We start from the raw sequence: 27,823 nt of genomic DNA, 5'->3' as shown, positions 1-27,823 counted from the left end.
GGTATGTGGACGCCGGCGGGGGCATTTGCCGGCGACACCCGAGCGCGGGCCGGAAGTGGAGCAGCCGGGAGCTGCGGCGCAGAAGCTCCGGGCTAGACGGTGGCGGCGCGTGGGCCGCGGGAGGACGATGCGGAGCGCCGGGAGCGGCGCGGGCCGACGGTGCTGCGCGGCGCCCGCCTCCGAGCCCGCGGCCGACTGCGCAGGCTGCCCGCGAGTCTGAGTAAGTGCGGCGGGGCCGAGCCGGAGCCCGGGCGACCCCCGCGTCCTCGGAGCCGGGGAGCCGGGCGGGGAGCGCGGACCCAGCCGGACGGACCCCGGCGTCCCTTGTCCGTCGCGTTCTCGAAGCCGTTCCGACCTGGGCTTGCGACTGCGGGGCGCGCTGGGGGCCGAGCAGCCCCGGCGGTGGAAGGCACGTTGCAGAAGGGCAGGTTTTCGTCGTGGTTCACGCTGAGCAGGAATGCATTGACTAGTGGTTTAGCCAAGGTGCCAGACTCCATCCTCCCGTGACTCTTGGGCGTATTGGACTGTAGTAGTAGCTGGATAGACTTCCCTTTTAAGTTGGATGTCTGGTGTTCCCCGACCCTCTCTTTTTTCCTTGTAGCACCAATCATATTTGTGTGTACTTAATCACACAGCCTTGACGAAAGCAACCGAGTTAGGTTCCAGCGTGGAGGAGCCCGTGTCTGTCCATAGCAGTGTCCTGCAGCCCCTCGCACAGTGGTTTGGTAGAAGTTGGCTATGCCCCTGGCGCTTGCCTATATCTCCAGTCGCATGAGGTCACTGTCACCAGGCGACCCACCGGCTGTGTAAACTGGCTAATCACACGACGGTGAAGAGTGCACCACGTGAGCTTGCAGACACTACAGAATCAGGAACTGGGGAGCTGTAGTGAGTATGTCCGAGGAAAGCTTTCCGCGGGATCTAGAACCTGAGCTCTGCTTTCACAGAAAAGTCAGGCATTGCCCTAATTCTTCCCTCCGTGCAGATAGAGTCGCTTCCAGTGAGTCACGGCCGTGATTTAATGCAAGTCTGGTAGGACTCCTAGTTTCAGTTTGACCTCCTGCTATGGTAGGTGATAACATAGTTTTATATTTTACCGTCTCATACATTTGTCATCACAGTGTTATGTTTGTTTTTAGCAGTGTTTCAATTCAGCGCTCCCTCTTTTTATATACTAGGAAATATATATTTAGAGAGGCCAATGGAGTTAGTTGGCAGAAAGCTACCTTGCTATTAAAACATGCCACACCCCCAAACGCTATTTCCTTTCTCCTAGCAGCACTGCCTCCAGCTGATAGTTTAAGGGAATGGTGAAGGCAAGCCAGCTTCTACCTGTTCTCCCAGCTCCTGGCCCGGCCTTCTCCTCTGCACATCAAGCATACCAAAGGCCTGTTGCCATTTGAGTGAGGGTGTTTACAAGCCAAGTTGTCCAGAATCACACTATGACTGCGTGGTGTTGCACAGTCAACCTAACATTGTTCTGTAGTTAACTGTATTGTGTCACTTATGCCAGGGAAATTTGTTTCTGTTCTCCATTTTCACTAATTAGAACTCATTTAGTTATTCCTCAGAGATTCTAGAATCTTTCTGATTCTTGTTTAGTTGCATCAAGAAAGCCTCAGTCCCTTCATAGAATAGAGCTAAAGGGATCTAGTTCTTCTGTCTCCTCTGAGTGACATTTGTGTTCCGTGACCGGCTCCCTAATGCAGCGTGTCATCTTCCTTGTTCACGTGTCTGGACTCCAGAGCCTGGGGTGCATGCATGTTGCTAGCCCAAGGGTCCAGTTACTTCTGTGACACCAGCCTCATACAGGACAATGACTCCAAGGGTCATTTATCTTGTGAAATTTTAAATTGCCATTTACAGCTGCAAGTTTCCGAATTTCATTGTCAGTGTCCTGAAGCTTACACTCCTATGTTTCTTACACCATTTTCTTCATTGTCGGTCAGTGTTCTGAAGCTTCCACTCCTGTTTCTTAGGCACCATTTTCTTCATTGTCAGTCAGTGTTCTGAAGCTTCCACTCCTATGTTTCTTAGGCACCATTTTCTTCATTGTCAGTCAGTGTTCTGAAGCTTCCACTCCTATGTTTCTTAGACACCATTTTCTTCATTGTCAGTCAGTGTTCTGAAGCTTCCACTCCTATGTTTCTTAGACACCATTTTCTTCATTGTCAGTGTTCTGAAGCTTACACTCCTATGTTTCTTAGACACCATTTTCTTCATTGTCAGTCAGTGTTCTGAAGCTTACACTCCTATGTTCCTTAGACACCAGTTTCTTCATTGTCAGTCAGTGTTCTGAAGCTTCCACTCCTATGTTTCTTAGACACCAGTTTCTTCATTGTCAGTCAGTGTTCTGAAGCTTGCACTCTTTATGTTTCTTAGACACCATTTTCTTCATTGTCAGAGTTCTGAAGCTTACACTCCTATATTTCTTACACACCAGTTTCTTCATTGTCTGTCAGTGTTCTGAAGCTTACACTCCTATGTTCCTTAGGCACCATTTTCTTACTTGCAGATATTTATAATCTCATAACAAATTGTCATTGACTTCTAAAGTGACAGTGATCTGCCATCTAAGCTTTTGTCCAAGGTGTCTGTATTTGCCAGGCCTTCAGGGTTCACTAAGTTCCTACTTAGTATAATTTTTGAGGTGTCTGCTCCTATAGTTTTAATTTTCTCAAAACCATTCACTTACCCTCCAACAACTCTGTAGGCTGTTACTGTTCATTGTCCCCAAGGACTATTAATACACACTCCTTCATTATCGATGGCATGTGGGTGACCATCAGGGAAATGGATAGCTCACTCTGGTGTCTCCAGCACACAGATAGCAGCTGTTCATGTTACCAGTTCAGCTCTGCAGCTGCCATGGTTTCCCAGCGCTCAGGAGGGAAGGAGAAAGGGTGATGTAAGAAAGGGTTCTGTTTTAGCTCACATGTGATGGGCAGCTTTGAATTCTCCCAGAGTAATAATGAGCATCTTAAGGTCGTCACCCCTTGTGATGTGGGTAACAGCAATGACCTGTGAGCTTAAGGCTGTTCTGAAGTCTTCATGTGAATGTGCACATTATTATGTTGTTGTTGACAGTAAGTGAGCATTTTTTATTTCCAGGCTAAAAATTGTCAATTTAATACACACTTTTTAATTGTATTTATTAATTTAATTGTACTAATTAATTGCTTCTTAGCAAACTACATATAGATCACATGGAGGTAAAACATTTGTCATTTTCAAAGATTTCTTACTGATGGTAGAAACAGTTAATGAACTATGTAGTGTGCTTTTCACTTAAAAATATTTAGAGTAAGTATTAAAATAATTTTTGTGGACCAGTTTTGACCTTCATCATAATTAAACTTATTGATAAAAGTAGTAAGTTTGTCCTGTTTACTGCCCTAGTTATTAGCTCAGTGGTAATATGCATCCATTCTTATAGTTCTGGTTTTAATTTCTTCATACTTGTTAGTTTATAATTCTCAGATAAAAGACTACTGGGTGAAGAGCCTTATAAATGTGAGTAATTATAAGTCCATGTCATCCCTCATCCCCACTCTCGGGTTGAACAGTAAGTTACTCTGCAGTAAAGGACAGTGCTGCTCAGATGTGTAGGCTTCGGGACCTCTTTGTATTGAAAAATTTATTGAGGATCTCAAAGGATATTTTTCTACATCTGGGTTATATAGGTAGTTTATTGTGTTAGAAATTAAAAGGGAAGCTGGGTGTGGTGGTGCATACTTTAATCCCAGCACCTGGGATGCAGAGATAGGAGGATCTGATCACAGTGAGTTCCAGGTCAGCCTAGACTAGAACAGTACTTTACCTCAAAAAAAAAAAAGAAAAAAGAAAGAAAGAAAGAAAAAAAAATTAAAAGGGAGATTATGAATTAGTAAACCCATTATATAGTAACATAAGGAGTTTCACACAAAAGAACTGTAATTGCAGAGATGGGCTATACCATCATTCAAAATTAACATCCGTTAATAGTGGACAGGCAGATTGTCATGTTTCAGCATTCAGGCTTGTAGGTAAAACATGAGGAAAATGAAGCCCCCACACACTTGCAGTTGAGGTAGAGGGATAAGGTGTTCTGAGGTGCTCCTGTGACACGCAGGAGGCAGATCCTTAAAGGTCAGCTACATTGTGGTGTTTGAAACCTGTGTGTTAAAATCTATTGTTTTGTCTGATGCTTAGAATGTTTTGTGTTCTGTTCACATCAGATTAAACTTGTGATATAATTTTATTATATTTAGAATATATTGCTTACCGAGTTACATTTTCTTCCAGATAACACACATTTAATCCTTGCCACAATCCTTTTTGTTGGCACCACTGCCACCTGTTGCTGTCAGAGAAGTCAAAGATCAGTTTGAAAGTTCATTCATTTTCTAGAGAATGTCTGACAGATGCCTGACTTTAAGCAACCATATTGTATTAGCTGTCCCTAAAATTAAAACTATGGTCACTTAAAAAAGGCAAGGACTGCACCTTATCACTTAAGTGTTCCTCAGTCCTCACAGCACAAGAGCCTCCTGTGTCACTCTTCCCCTAAAGCTAAGAAGGTGGTTGAGATCCAGTGCATAGTCCTGACTGCTTCTCCAGTGCCACCCCAGGGAACCTGGCTTCCTCGTCCAACCTCCTTCCCCGAGCCCATGCAGGGATGGGGAGCAGACTCACCCTCCTATCAGCACTGCTTTGATCCTCTAAGGCTGCAGCGCTTGTCCCATCGTGCTGATGTGCAGCAGTGCGGATGTCCAGCGCATAGAACAAAGAACTCTGCTAGTGTAAGATTGGCAGTGGTCACATGCGCTGCCGCACAGAGACTGGAGGTCTGCAGCTGCCTGTTGGACACCTTTGCGCGAAGCAGAGTACTTGAGAAGGACCGTAAGGCCGAAGCTCAGCTCTCTGACTTCCCGTGCACTGTCCTTGCCGAGTCTGTGTTGATAGTTTTTCAGTACTTGGAGTTTCTGTGAATAACTGCGCCAGTGATTAAAAATAAGTGACACAGACAGCTGCCGGATACAAGGGGAAAGGGATTCTTAACTAACGAATTACACAGCGTCCTGTTTCTAAAAAGTTTGCTGACATTTTCACTTGATTTTTCTAAGGAATCAAGTTTGATAAGAGACCTGGTATGTGACTACACTTGTGATGTGAAGACAGGCTTTGAGTGTGTTTTGCTATATTGCTATGACCGTTGGCTGCTTTGCCTCTATAATGGCATGACCTTGTGTTAGGCAGTTGTAGTTGTCCATGTTTGTGTAGCTCCTGAGTAGCACTTGAGTTGCAAGTCATGAACTGAATGTGAGAAAGGGCTGTAGTGCATGTTCCGTATTAAAATACCACAGTATCTAAGCGGATTCATGCGGGAGAGGCTTGCCATAGTGTCTGTGGAGTCACACAGGAGAGGCTTGCCCGTGGCGTCTGTGGATTCACGTAGGAGAGGCTTGCACGTTGTTCTGTGGATCCACGTGGGAGAGGCTTGCCCGTGCTGTCTGTGGAGTCACACAGGAGAGGCTTGCACATGGCATCCGTGGATTCACGCGGGAGAGGCTTGCCCGTGGCGTCTGTGGATTCACGCGGGAGAGGCTTGCATGCAGTGTCTATTGCATTGTCTTTAAACTTGTGGTCTAGTAGGATGTGGTGGAATCCAATGGCACGTGCCTGGGTACCTAGCTGTGAAACCCATTGTTTTAATCCCTAGTGGTGCAGACTGGGTTTGAAAGCAAGTATCCAGGTATTCTAAGAACTCACGTCCTTAGGGGTAGGCATTACTTGGGTATTACCTCTATTTTTAAACCTCAGTTTAGCTTATGTGTCAGTAGGGAGTTCATGAGGTCAGAGGTTGAGGGAAAGGAGTTTGAGTCCATCATCGCAGTTCTGGCTCTGCACCAGGGCAGACGCCGTCAGGAGGCGGAAACTGCCCTCGCCGTGGTGACCCACGCGCAAAAGTGGGGAGGAGGCCAGCGCCTCAGTGACCTGACTTCCTTCCAGTGAGTCCCCTTGCTGAAGGGCCACCTCCTCCCTACAGTGCCGCCGGCTAGCACCAAACCTTAAGCACGGAGACTGGTGACTGTCCAGATCCGACTCTTAACAAGCAGCTAGCTCAGCAGACACTGGACAAAACCTTGGCAAGGCCAGCGTTTGTGGACCACGTTGGGAGAAAGACGCGCCAGTGTACTGGGCACTGCAGGGGTTGTTGGTAGTGGTTGCCACTGTGACCTGTGTGGGTAAACTCAGTCGTTTGCAGTAGCAGGTGAAGTTTGCTTTGCGCTGGAGATCTATGTCCTGTGCAGGAGCTCGGGCCTCAGATCCTCAGCGCTGGCAGTGGCTAAATCCAGAGATATGTGAGGTTCGATCTGGTAGCATGGCAAAGGTACAGTGAGGCAAATGAGATACATACTTAGACAAGCCGATTGACCTTACATGGTAGTGATGCCGAATGCCGGTCCAGGGAGGTCCTGCTGGTGAGCTGTCTCTGTGCTCTTTGCTCATTGTTCTTCCCCCTGAGCAGCACATCTAGGTGGTAGAAACTTGCACTATGAATAAACTTACCGTATCTCTTGGTGTCATGCCAGAGTGTCATTTTAGCCTTCAAAATAACCCAACAGACAGTGGTTTCCTTCTGCAGACACAGCTCAGAAATGCCGTGGATACTTAACCCTGTGGTACACATGCTCAGGAACAGCTGATCTCGCTCATTTAACGTGACCAAAGCTTGGGGTCCATGAGCGTTTCATCCTCCACCCAGCCCTTGTGTGTGGAAGGTGCCCAGGAAGCCGTGGGCGTCACTTGCCTCCCACGTAGCAGCTCGGGTGTAGCAGAAAGCAGACACTGGAGGGGAGTAGGTCCCTCTGAGGTCAGCTGCTGCCTACTCGGGAAACATTGTCTTTTGTAATGGCACATGGGCACAGCATCCAGCAGTACAGGCTGATTCTTGGCCCTGCCCTCTTCAGAGCAGCCCTGCTTTGAACTCCCCCTTGGCATATATTTTGAACCCTTGGCTCCCTTGGCATATATTTTGAACCCTTGGCTTGCAGATAGAATTTGTCAGTAGAAGTCTGTCTGTTTTTGTTTTTCTTTTAACACAGTGCTGCACAGAAACAACAAACATCTAGCCTTTATCAAGGTTTCCAGGGAGCTAGAAGGATGCCTGAAGGCTGCTTTCTGTATGAAGAGAGGAGCGGGCTTGCACTCCTGTCCGCTGACAGGCTAGACGTAGACGGCTCCTCTCAGCTGCTGCAGCCTCCGCGCACCTGGCCGTGTGACGTGCTGCACGCTTTGGCTATCAGCATCTGGGTGCGTGTGAGTTGGTGTCGCATCTCAACAGATGGCTGGCAGTGTGTGCTCTGCTGATCGTCCTGTAACTCAGTAAATTAAAAGCCCTGGTGCCGAGTGCATGTGCTCCAGTGCCTCCGCGAGCATCTCCGATGTGGAGACACGGGTGCAGCGCAGAGCGGAGGCTCGTTACAGCACCGGCTGTCCACACATGAGAAGACATGGGCACACTCACGTTTACGTCCCACTGATGTTCAAATGAGCTCGCTCTTCTCCTAGTTCTGTAAAGCAGCCTGTTGTAAAGTTGTGTCAGTCATGAACTCTCTTAACTTTTCAGAAATGTGTTGTGAGAAATCACAGGATTTACTTACTCCTAACTAATTGTAGACCGGAACAAATATGCCGTGTTTTAGATGACCAGTCTTTTTTTAGTGTATGTATGTGTACGACATGCCAGGGTTTCTTGCCATTACAGACCAACAAAAGATACTTGTGCCACTTTTTGCTTACGTGGGTGGCTTAGGAATTGAACTTAGGCTGCCAGGCCCTGCAAGCAAACACCCTTCCTTATCCATTTTCCCATCCCTGCATGTCACGTCTTAGACATAAATATAAATGCCACTGCCCAGAATATTCCTTTTTTTTTTTAGAAAACTAGTAATTCAGAAGCTAGATTGTTTATGGAAACTTGGACTGGATTGTTGACAGGCTAAGCATCTCTTAGTTACCCACCCTAGTACCTAGTGAGGAAGGAGGCTTCTGTGTTTGTGGAGTGGAGCTTAGTGGTTTGTAAGAATGAGAAGCTAAGGAGGTCCAAAGAGGAAAAAAGTCAACATTACAAAGTTGAAATTTTTAACTATATCAGTTGTATACAGATATAAATACGAATTTTGAATTTCAAGTTATGTTTTCTCCATGTATTTGGAGCTTTCTGGTTCTGGTGTTACAGTGGTGTGTGTGTGTGTGTGTGTGTGTGTGTGTGTGTGTGTGTGTGATTCTTTTTGTAATAATGCAGTTTGAAAACTAAGTCACCTTGTACCTGGCTGCCTAGTTTTAGGAGCATTTGCCACATCCGTATTATCTAGGTTTTTCTTGTTTTAAACTTAAGAAAATCCAGAGAAGGTGCAGCAGTACTGAGGACATAAGTAAATACAGTTAGCATGCCATGGCATTACCAATGCAGTTGTTTGTGTTATTTCTGACTAGCCTCACACATAGGGATTTTAAAAACTCATTTTGGTAAACCAGCACTCGAGTGGCTAAGAGGTAGAAAGATCATTGTGAGTTTGAGACCATCCTGGGCCACAGAATGAGTTACAGGTCAGCCTGGGCTAGAACAAGACCCTGCTTCATAAAACCAGTTTGTTGAAAAGAACATTAATGCCGCAAGTAGGTGACAAATACAAAACTGTCTTGCAGACTTTCCAGGGTATAGTCTTAGCATGTTTTCAGGGTGTAGTCTTGTGTTTTCAGGGTGTGGTCTTAGCAGGGTGTTCTCAGGGTGTGATCATAGCGTGTTTTTAGGTGAGGTCTTAGTGTGTGTTCTGCTGTCATGTAGCTGACAGTGATATTTGCATTACTCAGCATTGATGCTTGTCAATACTGATGGGCTTGGGTGGGAGGAAACAGTGTTAATATAATACGTTACTGAATTTTTTCTTTTTTTTTATTAGTTTTCTATTCAGCAAATACAGGCAGTTTGGTACCATTATCAGGCTCATCTGTGACCTACCCCCTCCCCATTGGTCCCTCCTTGTTGAGGTAAATGGGTTATGCATTCTTGAGTTAGCCTACAGTTATTGGTACAATAAATGCCTCTGCATGTCATGACCCAACATGTGGCTCTGACATTCTTTCCGCCCCCTTTACCACAAAATTTCCCTGAGCCATGTTGGGTTCATTTTTGGTCTGCTTCAGTGATGAGGTATTGGGGGCCTCTGGGGCTCTGGCTCTCTGGTTTGGTAGGAGTTGATTTTTCTCTGTGTTGGTCTCCTTCCCCTTGTGCTGGTATCTGATTCGTCAGGAAAACAGCACCCTTGCTTGTTTTGCCAATTTTCCTTAGTTTCAGTTGGGGCCTTTTTGAGGTATGATAGGGTGGCTCTCTCCTTAGGATCTGCATCTATCTGAAAAAGAGAAGCAGAATCTCCAACAGAGAGTAAGATAGCACCAGGACAAATGAGATAACCTTTACTTTTTAAATAGAGAGTTTAAGAGGTGTAGGCCCTCTTGTAGCCCGTGATTGATGGTAGCTTGATATTGGAGAGTGGGCTTATGTTTGGATATGGTTCTGACTTGTTTCCCAGCTCCAGCTATGGGTCCCGTACTACTGAGGGGATAATTTAGCTAAATCAAGAGCAGTTGGTTCCCCACCATGGCTGTGTGCTACTATTGCACTTGTGTGGACATCACAACAGGTTATTTGCTGCTAAGTAGGTTGGACCATGAGTTGCTTGGACAGATATTGGTCATTTCCCCCAGCCGCCCACGTAGCACCTTCTGGCACTAGACACGCTGACTGTCTGGGGACTGACTCTCTCCTGGCTTCCAGCCATGCCATTCCATTTTACATGTCGACCGCATAAGGTGTCTTCAGCAGTAGAGTCTTACCACTAACCCTTGGTGGGTCATCAAGTACTCAGACAGAAATCTGTCTTTCTTTTAGGAAACCTTGTAGGTTTCTCTGATCAAAAGCTCATTGTGGATGGTAGCCCCATGCTGGTACTGGGAGTTACAGGTCAGTGCCCACTAAGAAAATGAGGAAAAAGATAACTAATATACAAGAGTTAGAGAGGAGAGAGAGAAAGAGGAAGAGGGAGTGGGAGGGAGGGAAGATGTAGAAGATTTAGGTTAGACTTGATCCTACCCTCTCCAGTGTCTTGTGGTTCAGGTGTTTCCTGTAAGGGTGTGGTGAAGGTTCAGCCAATTTGGTCTGCCTTTTAGGAAGTAGAATTTTATGATACCATTGCTGTTTGAGTCTAGATTAGTGTTTCCCATCCCTTCTATGCCCTCCCCTCCCTCCCCATCCATCCTAGTGTCTAGTACATGAGATGCTTGCTGGGTATGTAAGGTATCTTGGGAAGATTCAGGTTAGGTGTTGTAGATGAGTGAGACTATGTGGCGATTTTTTTTCTGTGATTGGGTAAGTTCCCTGAGAATGATCTGTTCAAGGTTCAACCATTTTTCCTCAGCTTTCTTTGTGTCATTTTTCTTACTGCTGTATAGAATTCCATTGTGTAGATATACCACATCTTAGTTATCAGTTCTGCTAGTGACGGACACCTGGATTGATTCCAGCTTTTAGCTATTACTAATTGAGCCACTATAAAAATGGTTTGGCAAATCTCTCTGGCCTGTGGTTTGAAGGTTTTAGGGTAGATGCCTAGTAAGGGAATAACTGGGTCTGTTGGTATTTCTATAGTCAGCTTTTTCAGGAGTCTCCATATTGCTTTCCAAAGTGGTTGTACCATCCTGCATTCCCTCCAACAGTGGATGAGTGTCCCTGCTTCTCCACATCCTCGCCAGCATTTATTTTCATTTGACCTTTTGATGTTGGCTATCCTTATTGGGGTAAGGTGGAATCTCATAGTTGTTTTAATTTGCATTTCTCTGATGATTAGGGATGATGAACATTTTCTTAAGTGTGTGTTTGCCAGTTGTATTTCTTCCTCTGTGAACTGCCTGCTCATCTCTTTGCCCCATTTTTTGAGTGGGGTGTTTGACTTCTTATTGTTTAGATTTTTAGTTCTCTGTAGATTGTAGAGATTAGGCCTCTATCGGTTGGATAACCCGCAAATATTTTCTCCCATTCTGTGGGTAATCTATTGGCTTTGCTTATTGTATGCTTGTCTGTAAAGAAACTCTTGGGCTTCATGTGATCCCATTGGTTGAGTAACTGTTTAAGATCATGAGCTACTGGGGTTTTGTTGAGGAAGCCTTTTTCCATTCCTATATCATGGAAAGTACTTCCTAAATTTTCTTCCAGTAGTATTCGAGTTTCTGGTCTTATATTGAGGTCTTTAATCCATTTGGATTTGAGTGTAGTGCATGGTGAAATGTGTGGATCAAGTTTCAGTTTCCTGCATGTGGTTATCCAGTTTGTCCAGCACCATTTGTTGAAGCTGCTGTCTTTTTTCCAGCCTATATTGCTTGGGCCTTGGTCTAATATCAAGTAGCTATAGTTGCTTGATACGTTACTGAATTTTATAATGTTCTAGAGTGTGTGTGTGTGTGTGTGTGTGTGTGTGTGTGTGTGTGTTTGTGTTTTCAAATTTGTAATCCGGATCCTTGTCCCTAAATTAAAGTCATCATTCCATAACCTGGAGCCTTGCAAATACAAGGCAGGCATTCTCATTTTGAACTGTGTCTGTTACCCCTAATTGTTTACTTTAGTGTGTAAAATTAATGCCACTTTATTTTCAGATTTCCTGATAAGGCTTTTGGGATGGATCAAAATCATTCAGATAGTAACTTGTACTTTACAAAGTGAATTTTTTTTTTTTTACAAAGTGAATTTAAACATTGGATGGAAACTTTATGTCACCAGATATGTCATTGAAACCAACTTGAAAGGAGTATAAATTAACTCTAAGCTGCTTACAAAAACCAGCAATTCACTGCAACAGTCTAGTCCTGTGGGTTCTGTGAATCTTTCACTCGTTGTAGCCAGATGCAGTCCTGTATTGCCCACGGTTTTTGTTGAAGCTCAGGTCATGTTCCTTCCATGCATGCTTTCTCCAGAGTGTACTTAGAGCCCTGTAATTAACTGAGTGGCAGCTTTGAGTTCAAGGAATAATTTTAAAACAAAAAGTGCTCTTATTAGGTTAGGTTTAAAAAGACTCATTCAAATAGAAATCCTTGTATGAAAGAATGGGCCCAGTGAAGTAATATGAGAATCAAACTCCTTTCTTCAGCTAATGCACTACCATTGTAGCCAGCCTGACCCACTGGAGCTTGTGTTCTGTGGGTGCTGCAGTCTGCGTTCACAGAACAGATACCGAAGTGGATCATTAATCGAAGGCAGGATTAGTTAGCAATTTTGGTACGTAGTTTATTGGCATGTGAAGGGAATTTGAAATCTTAACATTTGGTCATTGAGCTGAAGTATAGACCAGCAGCCATGAGAGAACCTGTAGCCTCTCTCAGATGTACTTCCTGTTTAAGACAAGATGCAGAAGAAGGTTCTGATTGCCGTGTTCTGTTACAGTTGTGCTGAGACAGTGTCTTACTGTGTAGCCAAGGCTGGCTCTGAGCACGCGGTTCTTTTTCCTCTGCCTTCTAGTGCTGGGACTCCAGACATGGCCCACAGCACCTCGCTTAGTGTTTGGATTTTAAACCAAAGATGTCTTCTGATACTTTCCCTTTCTTATTTTCTTTATGACCATTCTTTTTCAATAGTCTGTTTCTGGTAAACAATTTTGCTCCATTTGTCTCTGGTTCTCAGAGAATTTCTAGACATTCTTGTCACTCTCATCACCAAGGATTTACTGTGTTTTTCTGCATGTCATAGAAATCTGTGCTCACCTGTGATTTAAGCATTAGCAAACAAATTTTTATTTAGTCTGATATGAAAAGTAAATTAATTTTTTTCAAAATAATATGCTATTAGAATTAAAGTTATATAAGCTTAACTGTGAAAACTTATGTGGAGGGATTTTTTTTGTTAGCCTAGTTTGTTTACTCAAAATTTTTTTCCTTGGTTCACATAAGGAAATTGACAATAAATTTCTTTGGCTAGGTTAGAATCTGTTAGCACCTTTTAAAGTCATTTGCTCTGGTATATAATCATAGCTTAACAACAGTTGATGTGCCACTGAGCTCTGGAGTCATGCCACTTTGCCTCCCAGCTCATCTCTCTGTAGGCGTGAGACAACAGTCAAGTCCACTTCAGCCCCTGAGCCTGCCTCTCCTGTCAGGTCAGTGCGCCCTCAGGTAGAAAGGCACCTGCTTGTAAGTGATGGGGAATAAATTTGGTGACCATCTGTGCTGCGGGAGTTTGGACTGGACAGATGATGTAGAAGGAGCCCACTGAGAAACAAAGGTCAGGGGAAATACAGTGCCAGCTCATGGGTAGAGCAGTGTGGACTCCCCAGGTTCTACTTCATTCATTCATGGGTCCTCCCTGAACAGAGTAGGTGCATGCTGAGTTACTGACATCTTCTCATGCTCTCCCCCCAGGATACCTCTGGAGAGCTACCATGGAAAAGTCCTGGATGCTGTGGAACTTTGTTGAAAGATGGCTGGTAGCCTTGGCTTCCTGGTCTTGGGCTCTCTGCCGCATTTCTCTTTTACCTTTGATAGTGACTTTCCATCTATATGGAGGCATCATCTTACTCCTGTTAATATTCATATCCATAGCAGGCATACTTTACAAATTCCAAGATGTCTTGCTGTACTTTCCAGAACAGCCATCCTCTTCCCGCCTTTATGTCCCCATGCCCACTGGCATTCCACATGAAAACATCTTCATCAGAACCAAAGATGGAGTGCGTCTGAATCTCATATTGGTGCGATACACAGGAGACAACTCACCCTATTCCCCAACTGTGATTTATTTTCATGGGAATGCAGGCAACATAGGTCACAGGCTCCCAAACGCCTTGCTCATGCTGGTTAACCTCAAGGTTCACCTTCTGCTTGTTGACTACCGAGGCTACGGGAAGAGCGAAGGGGAAGCAAGTGAAGAAGGGCTCTACTTGGACTCTGAAGCCGTGCTGGACTACGTGATGACCAGACCTGACCTTGATAAAACCAAGGTTTTCCTATTCGGCCGCTCCTTGGGAGGAGCGGTGGCTATTCATTTGGCTTCTGAAAACTCTCATAGGATTTCAGCCATTATGGTGGAGAACACGTTCTTAAGCATACCACATATGGCCAGCACTTTATTTTCATTCTTCCCCATGCGGTACCTTCCTCTGTGGTGCTACAAAAACAAGTTCTTGTCCTACAGGAAAGTCTCTCAATGCAGAATGCCTTCTCTTTTCATCTCCGGACTCTCTGACCAGTTAATCCCACCAGTAATGATGAAGCAACTTTATGAGCTTTCCCCGTCTCGGACTAAGAGGCTGGCCATTTTTCCAGATGGAACGCATAATGACACATGGCAGTGCCAAGGCTACTTCACGGCTCTGGAGCAGTTCATCAAGGAAGTGATCAAGAGTCATTCTCCTGAAGAAATGACAAAAACTTCATCCAATGTGACCATCATATGATTCTTGCCATTTGAGTCGTGCCGAGGCGTCTGATCTGGAGCACTGCTGTCTGGAAGTGCTTTGGGTCCGTGTGTACTGAAGAGTGAGATCCTGGCCTCAGTGCTCCCTGGTGATGGTCCCAATCGTTTGTACATTTGAAGAACTGTAATTCTTGAGATTATTTCATATGTTTTCATCAGAACTCTGCCTGGTTATGAACCCATAGCTTTAGTTAAAGCATTATAATAGAGATTCTTTAGAAGTTTCTTATGCTTAAGAGGTACAATGTATGTTACACTTGGGAGGAGATATGTGAACAAGAAACCTTTGATGTCACTCCTTTAGTAAATAATGGGACAATCATGGTCAGCCTAGTTCTACAACTGCATTTTTCACCTTAAAAGTTACAATGAACTGCATGATGGTATTTTCTTCTTTGACTTATGCAATGCAGTGTTTTAATGTAAATAGCACTTCACATACCTATATGTAGATGCTTACCTGGGTTATATCTATTTTTATGTAAACTCTATTTTGTTTTTGGCAAGAAGTGAACGTAAGGCCTGTGTGCAGGGTGCCGTTGACTTGCCCCGTGAGTGCTGAGCTCCAGCCTCGTCTTTTAAACAGGACTGTTGCTGATGTTAACGTGCTGCGTTTTGTTAGGTGCAGCCTGGATCGTGGCTCCTAGAAACAGCTTTTTGTGAATTTTAAATTTTTTAACATTTGTAATTTTGGTGGCAAGGAGAATTGTAGCCTTTGTCAGTTTTGTAAGTCCGTAGCTGAACCACTAGCAGCCATTGCAGTGGAAGCTAGAACTCACTGAAGAGTCACTAGGAAGTCTTAGTACATGGTTGTACATACTATTTATGAAACTCCCACACTTGACCTAAGTTCCAGTGCCTAGGACTTTCCTAATCAAATAAATGAAGGACTGTTTAGTGAACTTTTTGAAAGTAAGTGTTATCAAACACAGGAAAAAAAATTCAAGGAAAGAAGAAACCTTTTACTTTTTGGCTTAATACTACAGTGGCTAGGAAATAGAACTATATCAAAAGGCAGCCAAGAAATATTATTTGTAACTTTTTTCATGTGGGAACGAAGAAGTTCTGTAGCTTTTTTTGTCGCAGAACCTATTAGACATTTAACAGTAAAAATGCTGTAGGTGGGAAATAGTAATTAGTTGTATTAAAAAGTCAGAAAAGAAATCTTACTTAAAGCAAGAAGCCCTTTGAAACCTACAAAATTTTCCTTAGAAACATGAGCTGTGAGGTGGCATCGTGTCAAGTTGTTCCTGGGTGTCTCGGGAGTCCGCTGGCACTGTCAGCTCGTGACAGCACTTTTGCAAGCTTTGGTGGCCTTCACTGGCCTTCTGCACACAGCCAGAGATGACAGGCCCTTCATCCTGACCTTAGGTTAATGCTTTTCCCGTGGACACAGCGCTAGTACTTTTGTTTTGTGAGGTAGCATTCTTAGCCTTCACTTTATGCCAGTGTTTAGAGAGAGAGAGAAAAAAAGAAAAAATTATATATATATATATATATACACACACACACACATATATAAGTATGATTTTTAAAGAATAATGCTTTTCTATAAATTATCAATTGTAAAAAGTCTTGTTTTTTAGAAAGAGTTGCTATCTCATATCATGGAGGTTGTATTTTGTATAAATTCACCACAATTAAAGGCTACCTTCTATCTGTCATTATGTAGAATGATTGTCTTATATAGTCATGCATGACAAAGGAAAGAAACGTAACAGAGATGGAGTATGTTTGTTTAGAAATGAGTCTTCATGACACACCAATCTTGTGTTTTTTTCTTTTTGTTTCTTCCTTTTGAGTTTACAAAATGCTGTTTGACCCTGTCTTCATGTGGTCTTGGTCAACCACCTGGAGAGATTTGTCCATGCGGACTGTGTGTGTGACATTCGCTTCACAGCACTTGCTGGGCCACCTTTCTTCCTTGCTGGTGTTGGTACCAGTCCTCGATTGTTGCTAAGGCGGGCCTTCAGTAGTTGCTCCGCACCTGTATGTCAGCCCTGACCATTTTTCTCCCCCAAGAAGCCTTTGTTTGTTTGACAAAGGGCAGAGGCTGCATCCAGGGATGTAGGGCGTCGTTCTGCACCAGCTTCTGTGTTGGGGCCTTTCTTTAGATTAGCAGGAACTCCCATGCACAGTGGCCCTGGCTCTGTTGGAAACGTGTAATCTTTGCACCATGCACGTGGTACTGGTAAGTGTCCTGTGTGAGGCAAACCTTCGTCTTTGGCCCCATGCATGGTGAGAATGGCAGTGCATCCATCTTGAATGTCAGCTTCCAGCCCATTGTGCACATTCAGCTACAGAGATGTTATTTGATCTTTAGTTATTAAGCCACTGTAAATTTGAAAATACTAAACTCTTGAATATGGCAAGATAAAGGCATGTAGAAAAAAATAATCTAAAAACCCATTATCTTAAGAATCACTAGAAGGCAAAACATTTTTTCAAAGGATCCTACAAAGAATACTGCAAGCTAAGGGAAGAATGATGTGTGACACAAAACAGCACTAATAGGGCGGAGAAGACTGGACAGGACATTAGAGGTGGGAGTATCTCACTACCCTGACCAGGAAACTACAGAACTCCGCATGCCAAGCCTTGCCAACACAGCGGTGGGCACCTAACACTGTGACCACCTTATGTTTTTGAAAACAGTTTTTAGGCCATAAAATGATCTGTCTGCTACAAGACTGAATTTTGTCACAGAGCAGCTTATACTTAGGGTGAGATGTGAATACTTGATAATTAATCAAAATTGCAGATTCGGTCACTGGAGTCATGATATTTTTGTTGAGAATTTCTATCTTGTGATTCTTACCGCTTCATATACGTATAAGGTTTGAAATAGGTAGAAACAGGCTTGGTGTGATTAAAGCATGAAGACCACGTTTGATCTACACACATCTCACCAGCCCAGGATAATAGTGATTCCTGTCAGTGTCCTGTCCTCACTTAGGGAGGTGAGCTCTTAGACCGTAGTTGAGATACCATCGCCCTCCTCTGTCCTTCCTCCAACATTGTTTTCCTGTTATGTTTGGTAATTGTGAAGAAAACTGTGAAAGGAAAACTTACTCATCAGTCCCCAGCTTCGGTATCTTCATACCACTCAGGTAAGGTGGAAATGACAGAGCACAGACACCTGTTTAACTTGATGGGCGGACAGTGAAACGCACTGATTCTAGTAACACATCCCCTTTGCTAGCCAGAAATAGACGCTCTTTTGTATGAGGAGGTAGGCAAGTCATACTGATTCTAGTCAACATTTTTGCCAAATGGCACAAATATACCTCCATTTATATTTTATATCTTAAAAATGTATATTAAAATAGGGTTATGTATAACCGACACTTTTTTTTAAACAAAAAGTGCCATCTATACATATGTAACAGGTGTGTTCCACATAATTTATAGCAGAATTTCTGTCAGTACAGTACATATCGAATATTCAAGTTGTGTTCAACATATATTCAAATGCATTCAGGATGAAGTCAGTCCAGTTCCATAGTGTGAACCATGTATTGTTATTGCCATATTTTATTTGAGATCGTAATAAAATTTTATAACAGATTTGAATGTCATACATTGTGTGCTAACATGGCAAGGAACCATTTGCATTTGTTTTTTTACAGTAAATACAATAAATTTCTTTTAAAATATCCTTTCTATTTTTCTGTACTGACATGCAATAAATTGATACTTTAAAAAGTTTGATTGATGCCTTCAGATAGTTTGTATTAAGTCTTTTAAATTTTTTGTTCATGTAAAGTCTGTCATAGGACATTAAAGTTTAGTGGTTCAATAAAAATTCTGAGTTTCACTGAAATTCACAAATGTTATTCTAATGGTGTGGATAGAAATATGTTGGTTTCCTCTCACAAAATTGTTAGCTCTCGTTAGTAAATTAGCCTAACCTCAGAAGGACTTTGTGTTTATTAATCACCATTGAATGACTGGTTCTAGAACCTTGCTTTAGTTCCTGAGCAAGGGTAGAAGATTTAGTTCTTCATTGTCCTGCCTCAGATTTCAAAGCATTCCTTTCCAAGAAATCCTCCATGGCATTCTTCCCATTTGCATTTTATTTCAGTTTCAGATATTTAAATGGCTTGATCTTTTCCCATCCTTCATGGATCTGTCACTGGCTTTTCCTAACCTGAGCAGTGTTGACATGGAAGGGTATGGCAAGCCATATACCATCCCTGTCCCTAGAGGCAAGATGAAGTCTTCACTGCAGACCATGTTTCTCAGAGCAGATATGAAAGGTCTCCAGTACATCCTGAAGTTCCCAGGCTCGATGCCAAGGGAAAGTAGGTTCCAGACAGCATTCCTGTTTCCTCTCCACGGTTCTCTGGTTTCACTGTCCAGCTATGCAGTCTACTATGCCCTGAGCATGACTGATGTCCGAGGGACCGGAGTGGACAACAGTATTGGCCTACAGTAAGCCTTGGTGTTGAATGTGTTCCTGTCTACATCCTCAGTAGGAACCTTTGAGTAGCTTGCACCAGTTTATAAGAGACAGGCTAAGACAGGTTGAGTGACATGGTCAGGATTATCCAGAAAGGAAGTGACACCCAGAACTCCCATCCTGGACCCAGAATACATTCACTTATTCATACCAGAAGAGCTTCAGCATGTGGAAGCAAGTGAAAAGTAGACTGGCCTCGTGGTCACTCCCAGAGAATCGCCATGTACGGAATCTTAGTATGTGGAAAACTGTAAAGTAGCCGAGTCTACAGGAGGACCCAAGAGTTGTTGCTCTACATTCCTAAGCCTCAGATTATTATCCAGGGCTTACTGAATCTGGGAGCCATTTTTCTTAAGGGACTCCACTACTTCAGAAACTCTTCCCGTCCCCAAATTAAAACAGTGAACATTTCTGTTTGCTGATTGCTACGTGCCAAGGCCCTGACTTCCACTTTGCCATTCGTTACCGGCAACCATTTCGGACTTCATCCCATGTGACCCACTTGCTGCTTAACCATTGCCTCTGTGTTTTCCAGCTTGACTTCTGCCTGTCCCTAAAATCTTCACAAAGCGAGCTTAACCTTGTGGCAAACTGTATCTGCTTCACGATATCAGACCTGCTTGTCTTCACTGACTAGCATGTAACAGCTTGAGTCCTTGACACAAACCCATGAGCGCTCAGAGCAAGGCTTTCTCAAAGCCTTCCCGAGTACTCATCCCACGCACTCTGTCCTGTCTTCTGACGTCGGAAGTCCTCCAGTCGGGACTACGTACTGCTCCAGTCTCCTTCTCAGTGCTGGCCTTAACAAGCTGAGGAGCAGCGGTGGTGGCGTGCTTTCCTCTTGACCACAGCACCGGCTGCAGTGCCAAGGACCTCATCCACAGTAGCACCTTAGCCCAGTCTTCCCCTGTACGACAAAGTAAACATTTCTCAAAGGTGGAGACTTAGACCTTTAAAAGGCAAGCCTGAAAGTTAAAGGAACGCACATGCTGAAGAGTTACATAGGAATGTTAGAAGTTACTCAGTCTTCAGAGAAACAAGTAGATCATGACGGGGGCTGTCACTGGAGGATGTAATTTACACTGAGCAGAGGAGACAGCGGAGAAATCCATGCACAGAGAGAGTAAACCTCACAGTGGACATCAGGCGTCTTTAAGCTTGTGGTGACCAGAATGAGAGGAGAGCTGTGTGGGAGAAGGCCTCAGAACCTTGGTCATAGGACATCGATTCTGAGAGTTAACCCCGTGCCTCACTCAGCTTTGTCTATTTTTGCCCCATAAGTCCATGTTTCTCTCTTCCAGACACTTAAGGTCATGATTACTTTTAAAAGACTTGTTAATAACTCACTGGCGTTTTCCCTGTAATGTAAATCTAGACACTTCTGAGCAGAGGTGCTGTCTCCTAGCACAAGATAGACTGGACTAGCAAGGGTCGCAGACGAGGCATGGACGGCATCAGTGGCGCCAGTCAGGAGGTTTAGGACTGCATCAAGTTCCCCCAGCACTTGCTGAAACCTTAGCCCTGTGTAGGGTGCTACTACGGAGTAGATTCTTTGGAAGATAATGGGGTCATAACAGTGCATCACAGTAAAGTATGTGTTCACCAAAGAGAGCTGGCTAACTGCTCCATGAAGACACACGTGGCCATGGTCTGCACACCAGGCTGGTCAACTCTGCTCCATAAAGACACATGTGGCCGTGGTCTGCACACCAGGAAGGGCACCTCCCGACATAGGCTCTTGGCACCTTTTCCTTGGACTTCTGGATTCCTGAACCGTGAGAAATTTCTGTTGTCGTAGCTACCAGGTCTGTGGAATTCTGCTCTAGCAGCCCAAATTCAGCGATACGGTAAACATACAAGTGGGCCGAGAGGAGTTTTCACTTACGAGCAGACCTGGAAGTGGAGAGAAACTGATGTTGAAGCACTTCATGCTGCCCAGTCTTCCTGCCCATCTCTGTGACTTAGTTTTTAACGTTCTGTCACTGAGCCTTCAGCATCTAGCACAGTTTCACATAAATTGAAAGTTCTACGAATGTAGACACACTTCTCTTCCCTCAGCTGTGAGAGCACTCGTCACCAGGACTTGATTAGCATTGATGAATGAAGAGCCCTGGTATGTAGTAAATACTCCACTACATGCTGGTATTCAGGAGAAAATGGAATCTTTGTATTTCCTTTAAAATATTTGCAAGCAGACATGAGTGCGTGCATGTGCATATGTGTGTCTGGGTGTGCCAGGGCCTTCTGCCCCTGCAAATGAACTCCAAATATATGCACCACTTTGTGCATCTGGCTTTACCTAGGTACTGGGTAATCAAACCAGAGCTCTCATTCATGCTTTGCAAGAAAGTACCCTTAAACTGCTGAGCCACCTCTCCAGCCCTGAACCTATTTCTAAAGCATGTTCTCCAGGGGCATAAGCTCTTAAACTCCTGTTGATAATTACATCACTCATTGTGTTGTCTCAAAGATCATAAAGCCTCCAGTATGCAGGTCAGAACCAACCTAGGTATTAAAAGTGAGATGATCGTGAAGACCAGAGCATAGTGTCAGTGGTAATTACACTTATTAAATACCTATACACTTATAATTAAATCAAGCATCAAAGCTGGGTTCATAACTTTCTGTTTACTAGAATGCAGGATAGGGTAAGCACCTTACATGTTTTATAGGAAAAGACTCCCATTTGCAAATTTCCCTCTGTCTTAGCATACCTTAGTTATTAGTGTTTTTGAAGGAAGTTGGCAATCTAAGATATAAGCCATTTCAGTTTTAATAGTATAATTGATTTCCCTTGTTGGAATCATCATTGTTAGTTGGGTCCTCAAACTCAGAAAAATGTATTAGCTAGGTAATTCATTGCCTTTTTGTTCATATGACTAAAACTGGAAGAAGAGAAAAGCTGAAAACATGTAACTGGGTACTTACAAACAGTTTATTTTAGCAAGTGTGTTCTTACTGTCCATTGAGAAATTGAAACAATAAGAAATAATTTCAGGAAGTAAACATACTCGAGTGTAAGAAAGTACACACCTAAGTCATAATGTGCCTTTTTTCCTGTTCTTTAGGAGCAAGCCATCCTATTGTTTGTGTTTGAGTTTTCCTTGCAGCTTAGAGCTCATTTCTTTTCTGAATATATGAGGAGTTCCTCCATCATGTCCCTCTCCAGTTCCTTGTGATCTACCTTTCTTTCCCTCATTTTTCTTTTTGATCATGAGCTTACATGAAAGTTGGAAATGCCGTTTTTTAATCTAGGTTATAAAGATTTTAAGTGGGGAGGTTTCCTTTTTCCCAAGCTGTTTGGACTTTCAGAATTAAGTGAGTCAGGATATCCTGGTGAGGAGGGTGGAGTGGAGCCACTCCCCTCAGGGCAGCTGGGAAACAGAATGAGAGGGGCCTGGGCCAAAGTACATCCTTCCAAAGCAGACTCTTCAGCCTGCCTTCATCTCCCACACAAAGGTCAGTAGATGAGTTCCTACCCTTACTGTATCCATCACGTCTCAACAGCGCCACCAGCTGGACCAAACCTGCAACACGGACCTTTATGGGAGACGCATCATATCCAAAACATACACGCACATACAAACCACAACTAACTTACCTTACACCCAATACCAATCACTTCCTAAGCCTAAATGCCGTCAGAAGCAAATACTTGGTGTACATTTTCTGTAAACATTCTCAATTCAACTCAAAATGAAATGCACTAAATTTTTATATCACTTTCATATCCTGCCTATTTTCCCAGCAATGCCCTATTACAGATTAATGCTGTAGTTAATTTAGTTTCTGAATTGAGTGAACAAAGGCTCCAGAAATAGCAGTTTATTTTGCCAACTTTCTGGGTCAGAGATTGTTGTTCCAGGAGCAGAGGATGAGGAATGAGAACATAACAAAGGTGAGAGGGAGAAAGTTTGTCATTAACAGTTCCTGTGGCAGGGCCCAGAAGGATTTCCAAGATGGAAACCTTGCTTAGGGCTTATGTTGAAGAACAAAGTAATTTTGTACAAAGGAGAGCCCACAAGTCTAGCTAGGCCCTCAATTAGGTATGAGGTCTTTTTCCTCAATTTCCCTTTTGGCTGTCACACAAAATGGGAGGAAGTGGGTCAGCCTTGTTGTATGAAGTAATTTCTGTTCCTGGAATTGTCTTCCCCAGGACTGTCATATCTTCCTGGGCTCCTTATCAGGTGATTCCAATGGGGGTGGAAGATCCCAAGTCTGAATCTTGCCTGGAAGCTATTCCTATGGGATGTTCTCAGGATGTCACTAGCTTTTGTCAGGGCATGTAGATGGTTTTTATTTGTATTGTGCTTTGGGGGCCTGTGGCCCTGACTACACACACAATGAGGTCTGTCTTGCTCCTAATTCCTATTGTTTTCATTCCTTGCAATCCATATGTGAGCTTATGAGGCAAGAGTCTTTGCAGGGTGACTAAGAAGTGTGGTTCGGGAACATTCTCCCAGGCTACCTGGGTGAACTCAGTCTAACCACAAGTGCCCCCAGAGAAACAGAGAGACTTGTTATACTCTTAGAGGAGAGGGATGAGGTGAAGATGGAGGGAGGTACTGTGGCAACCAGATCATAAGGCACAGGAGCCAATGACAGAGCAGCCACCAGAAACTAGAAGAGGCAAGAAATGGTCTCCTCACAAGCGCCTCCATGAAGGGTGATCCTGTTGACACTGGATGGAGTTATGAAGAATGGATTTCTCTTGTTGTCTTCCTCCAAGGTTGTGGTAACCTCCCAGTTCTCATAGGAAACTAATGCAGAATTTAGTATGAGGAAGAAGGGTGCTGCAGCACTTAAAGATGTGGAGTGGTTCTGGGATTAGCTAAGAATGACAGGCAGAAAGTGTTTTAAGATACACTCTATGAACTGTTGAGGTGACTGAGGAGAATGCTGGTAGAAACTCAATCAGGAAGCCACTTCTGGTGAGGAGTCAGAAGGAAGCAGGCAGCATTCTGGAGAAAATGTGCACCAATGTAACAGGGTGGAGGGCTGGACTGCTCACTTCTGTGGCATTGTATGGTCCCTATAATGTGTCACTGGACTTTGACAAAGGGGTTGTGCTTCTCAGGTTTAATAAAAAGAGTACAGGCAGATGTTAGGTTGGCATAGAATTGTATTTTAGGACATTGGGTTAATACACTTTACAAATGAGGGAAACCAAAGTCAAAGAACCTGTGATCTAATCTTTGTTCTTTCACATGAATTGGAAATTAAGACAGAATTTGTGCTGAGGGAAGTGTTGTAAATATTTTCATCCATCTTTCAGAGTTTTTAATATAAAGATGTAGTTCAAATTTTGAAGACAAAAAATTTTAAAGTTGGTTTTTTCCCTACAAGTATGGCTTCTATTACTGTCAAATATTGTTTTTTACTTAAAGATGGTTTTATTCAGTTGGCCTAAGAAATAAAACTGGCATCTTATTGAAATGGTTTTTAAAAATAATTTTAGATATTTTCATCTGGGGATAAAAATTCTACTGTTAGTCATAGTTTCCTTATATGCAAAGTGAAAGTTTGATTCAGCTGGGGACAGTGGTCCACCCAACAAGACCTGTTGCAACATCAGTGTGAGCTCCTTTTTTTTTTCCTTTTATTGTATTTGTGATTGTGTGTGTGTGTGTGTGTGTGTGTGTGTGTGTGTGTGTGTAAGAATGTGGTTGAGCACATGCCACGGCAATATCACCTGTTGGTCCTGACCTTCCACCTTGTTTCAAAGTCGCTGGCCCCCAAGTTTAAGGATTGTCCTACATGAAAATGTAAAATCAGAATTATGTTGGTTAATTTCCTTAGGGCTGTGGTGTTACTTTTCATGTGACTATGACAAAACCAACTTAAAGAAGGAGGGGTTTATTTGAGTTCATAATTTGGCAAAGAAAGCATGGCAGCAGGAAGCCAGATGCACAAGGTGGCACTTGCATTTGGAGTTTATTTGCAATGGCTGGAGGCCCTGGCACACCCATTCTCTCCCTCTCCCTCTCCATATACATACATACATATATATATATATGTATATATATATATATATGTATACATACATATATATACATACATATATATAATGATATATATGTATGTATGTATATATCCATATACATACATATATATATATATATATATATATATATATATACATATATATATATATATATGCCTCTCATAAATATCTTTTTAATTGCTAGGGAGGCTTAATAGTGGTTTAAACTGGCAGAAAGTGCTGATAACAAACTTGAAGTAAATTTGGTAGTGACAATGCCATTGAAAACACAGAGAAAAGAAGTATGAAAACAGGCAAGTAGAGACTCAGAACTGTAGTAATGTATACAGAGTGGGAATGCTGAAAAGAAGAGGAAGGGGCAGAAAAATAGCTAAATAAGGAATGGCTGAAAACTGTCAGTATTGATGACAAAATATCAATATGCACTTAAGGTCCAAGTCCCCCAGTCAGGATAAGTGCAGGATGATTAGTAAGTACACTGTAGTGCCATCACGAATGAAATCCTGAGCTGGAGAGATGGCTTAGCCGTTAAGCGCTTGCCTGAGAAGCCTAAGGACCCCGGTTCGAGGCTCGATTCCCCAGGACCCACAGTTAGCCAGATGCACAAGGGGGCGAACGTGTCTGGAGTTCATTTGCAGTGACTGGAGGCCCTGGCGCACCCATTCTCTCTCTCTGCCACTTTCTATCTCCATTGCTCTCAAATAAATAAATAAAAATAAAAAGATTAAGAATGAAATCCTGCCGGATGTGGTGGCACATGCCTTTAATCCCAGGTAGAGGTGGGAGGAAAGCCGTGAGTTCGAGGCCACCCCGAGACTCCATAGTGAATTCCAGGTCAGCCTGGGCTAGAGTGACACCCTACCTTGAAAAACCAAAAATAAACAAATAAATAAAGAATGAAATCCTGAATGAGAAAGCTGAGAGAAGAGCAAGAGAAATGAACACAAGATATCCAACTAGCCCAACAGCAGACTAGTCCGCAGACATCATGTAGGATGAACAGCAATGGGACTGAAGGTAGCTACCAACCCTGACATTTATACTTGGAAACATTTACAGAAATGAATGCAGAATAATACGGTTATAGGTTTTCTTGCCATCAGACCCTCTCACAGGAAGTACTAATGGAACTTGTTCACACTGAAAGTGCATAATGATGTATGTCTTCAAATCACATGAGCACATGTGCAATTAGAAACAGTGACATAAGTACATGACTCAGTTCATTTTAAATTATTTAAATGGTGACCAAGGGCTAGAGAGATGGCTCAGCAATTAAAGACACTTGCTTGTAAAACCTGATGGTCTGCATTCAATTCCCTGCTGCCCATTTAAAGCCAGATGTACACACAAAGTGGTTCATGCATCTGGAGTTTGTTTAAAGCCAAGGGTGCCCTGGTGTGCCCACTCTTTCTCTGTCTCCCCCACTCTCCAAATGAATAGATATTGTTTAAAAGGGTGAGTGAAGAGAACATAGACATGACTGTGTTGTTGATCATGTAATTATGCAATATATCAGACATAACAGAAAGTTTATGTAAGTCAATCTACTCTAGTTCCTTGGACTAATGAAATGAGACAGGTAGTAGCTTCTATCCACAAAGCAAAGCAAAAATAAAATGAGTTGAAATAGTGAGTAGGTTAATATAAAAAAAAACTATAAATATGTAGATAGTCACCCTGCTAAGTAAGAACCTGTTTTTTGTTGATGTTGTTTTGCTGTCCTAGGGATTCATTTTCCATACCTACTTAGTATACCCTCTTGTGCTACAAGAGCGCACTGCAGACTAGATCATTTGTAAAGAAAAGAAACTCATGTGCTTACAGTTTAGGACACTGATAAAGCCAGTGTCACAAGAGTGCACGGAGGGAAAGCCTCCTGGCTGTATCACCCAGAGCAGGTGTGCGGCGTGAGCCAGAGAGCAGAGTGGGAGAGTGCTGCAGACTCCCAGGGCACGCCCACAGCATTGGTCCACGAGTGAGGGACGCCTCGCGGCCCAAACACTTCCCAGAGGGGCCTCGGCTCCTTCTTCCGCTGGGAGGTTTCAGTCACTATTTCTTTGGCGACTTTTCTGTTCCTTGCTCTCCTGTCTGTGACACACCCACCATGCACACATGCACACATTGGTGCTTCCCCTCATGCATGAGTCCTGATTCCAACATGCGTTTCTGTTTTATGCCGTAAGCCCCTGACTAGAAGCCGAACAGAGCCAGTGCCATGTTATTCAAGTTCTAGAACGGAGCCAAAAACACTTCCTCCATTAATCATAAAGATATATAGCCTCAAGTGTTCTGCTATGGCAATCGAAAACAAATGAAGACACACATCACCGAATGCTTTAGAAGATGTCAGCGTATGCATCGGGCTTTGATTATGTCCCCTAGAACTATATGCTGACAAGTGGCTAGACAGGGAAGATGTACCCACTGGTGTAAGTGGCATGTCACTTATGTTGGCAACTAACTACTCTCTGACTGGAGTTGGGACCCACTCCATGAGAGGAAATCCATGTCTGGAACTGAAGACTTCTGCAAAAGCCTGTGGCTAGAAGGCCATATTCCCTTGGGGATGGGAGTGGGGAGCTATTACTGATGTCTGGCTAAATGAATATCTTTTTTTTTTTCTGTTTTGAGTGAATTTATTAAGTATATTACAAGCAAAAGTAAAAGAACAAGTAGCATCCAGCAGCTGAGTCACAACATCAAATGTAGCACTTAGACCAGCAGAAATGATTGAAGAGGGCTGAAGAGATCACTTGGCCTTTAAGGCCATTTGCTTGCAAAACCTGGGTTCAGTTCCCCAGGACCCACATAAAGCCAGATGCACAAAGTGGCACATAGATCTAGAGGTCTA

The 27,823-nt window shown here is 43.4% G+C and overlaps 1 protein-coding gene across 3 annotated transcripts in view; it reads left to right on the top strand.

The window, feature by feature from the left end:
* Abhd13 (abhydrolase domain containing 13) overlaps positions 1-18,326 on the top strand; it is a 20,425-nt gene extending 2,099 nt beyond the window's left edge. The window contains exons 1-2 of one of the 3 annotated variants that reach the window (XM_045145739.1): position 1; positions 13,450-18,326. The exon at position 1 is cut by the window's left edge and continues 14 nt beyond it. In XM_045145739.1, the coding sequence (XP_045001674.1) occupies positions 13,470-14,483 (1,014 nt within the window). In that variant the 5' untranslated portion in view covers position 1; positions 13,450-13,469 and the 3' untranslated portion in view covers positions 14,484-18,326. Of the gene's footprint in view, positions 2-166; positions 221-13,449 lie in introns of those variants that run through there. The other 2 variants (XM_045145737.1, XM_045145736.1) reach the window with 2 other exon arrangements.
* The last annotated feature ends 9,497 nt before the right edge of the window (positions 18,327-27,823 follow it).

This window comes from Jaculus jaculus, chromosome 3 (genome assembly GCF_020740685.1).
Source record: "Jaculus jaculus isolate mJacJac1 chromosome 3, mJacJac1.mat.Y.cur, whole genome shotgun sequence".
In the NCBI taxonomy this organism is placed as follows: domain Eukaryota; kingdom Metazoa; phylum Chordata; class Mammalia; order Rodentia; family Dipodidae; genus Jaculus; species Jaculus jaculus.
Note: the sequence above shows the minus strand (reverse complement) of the source record. Positions and strands in the feature narration are given on the sequence as shown.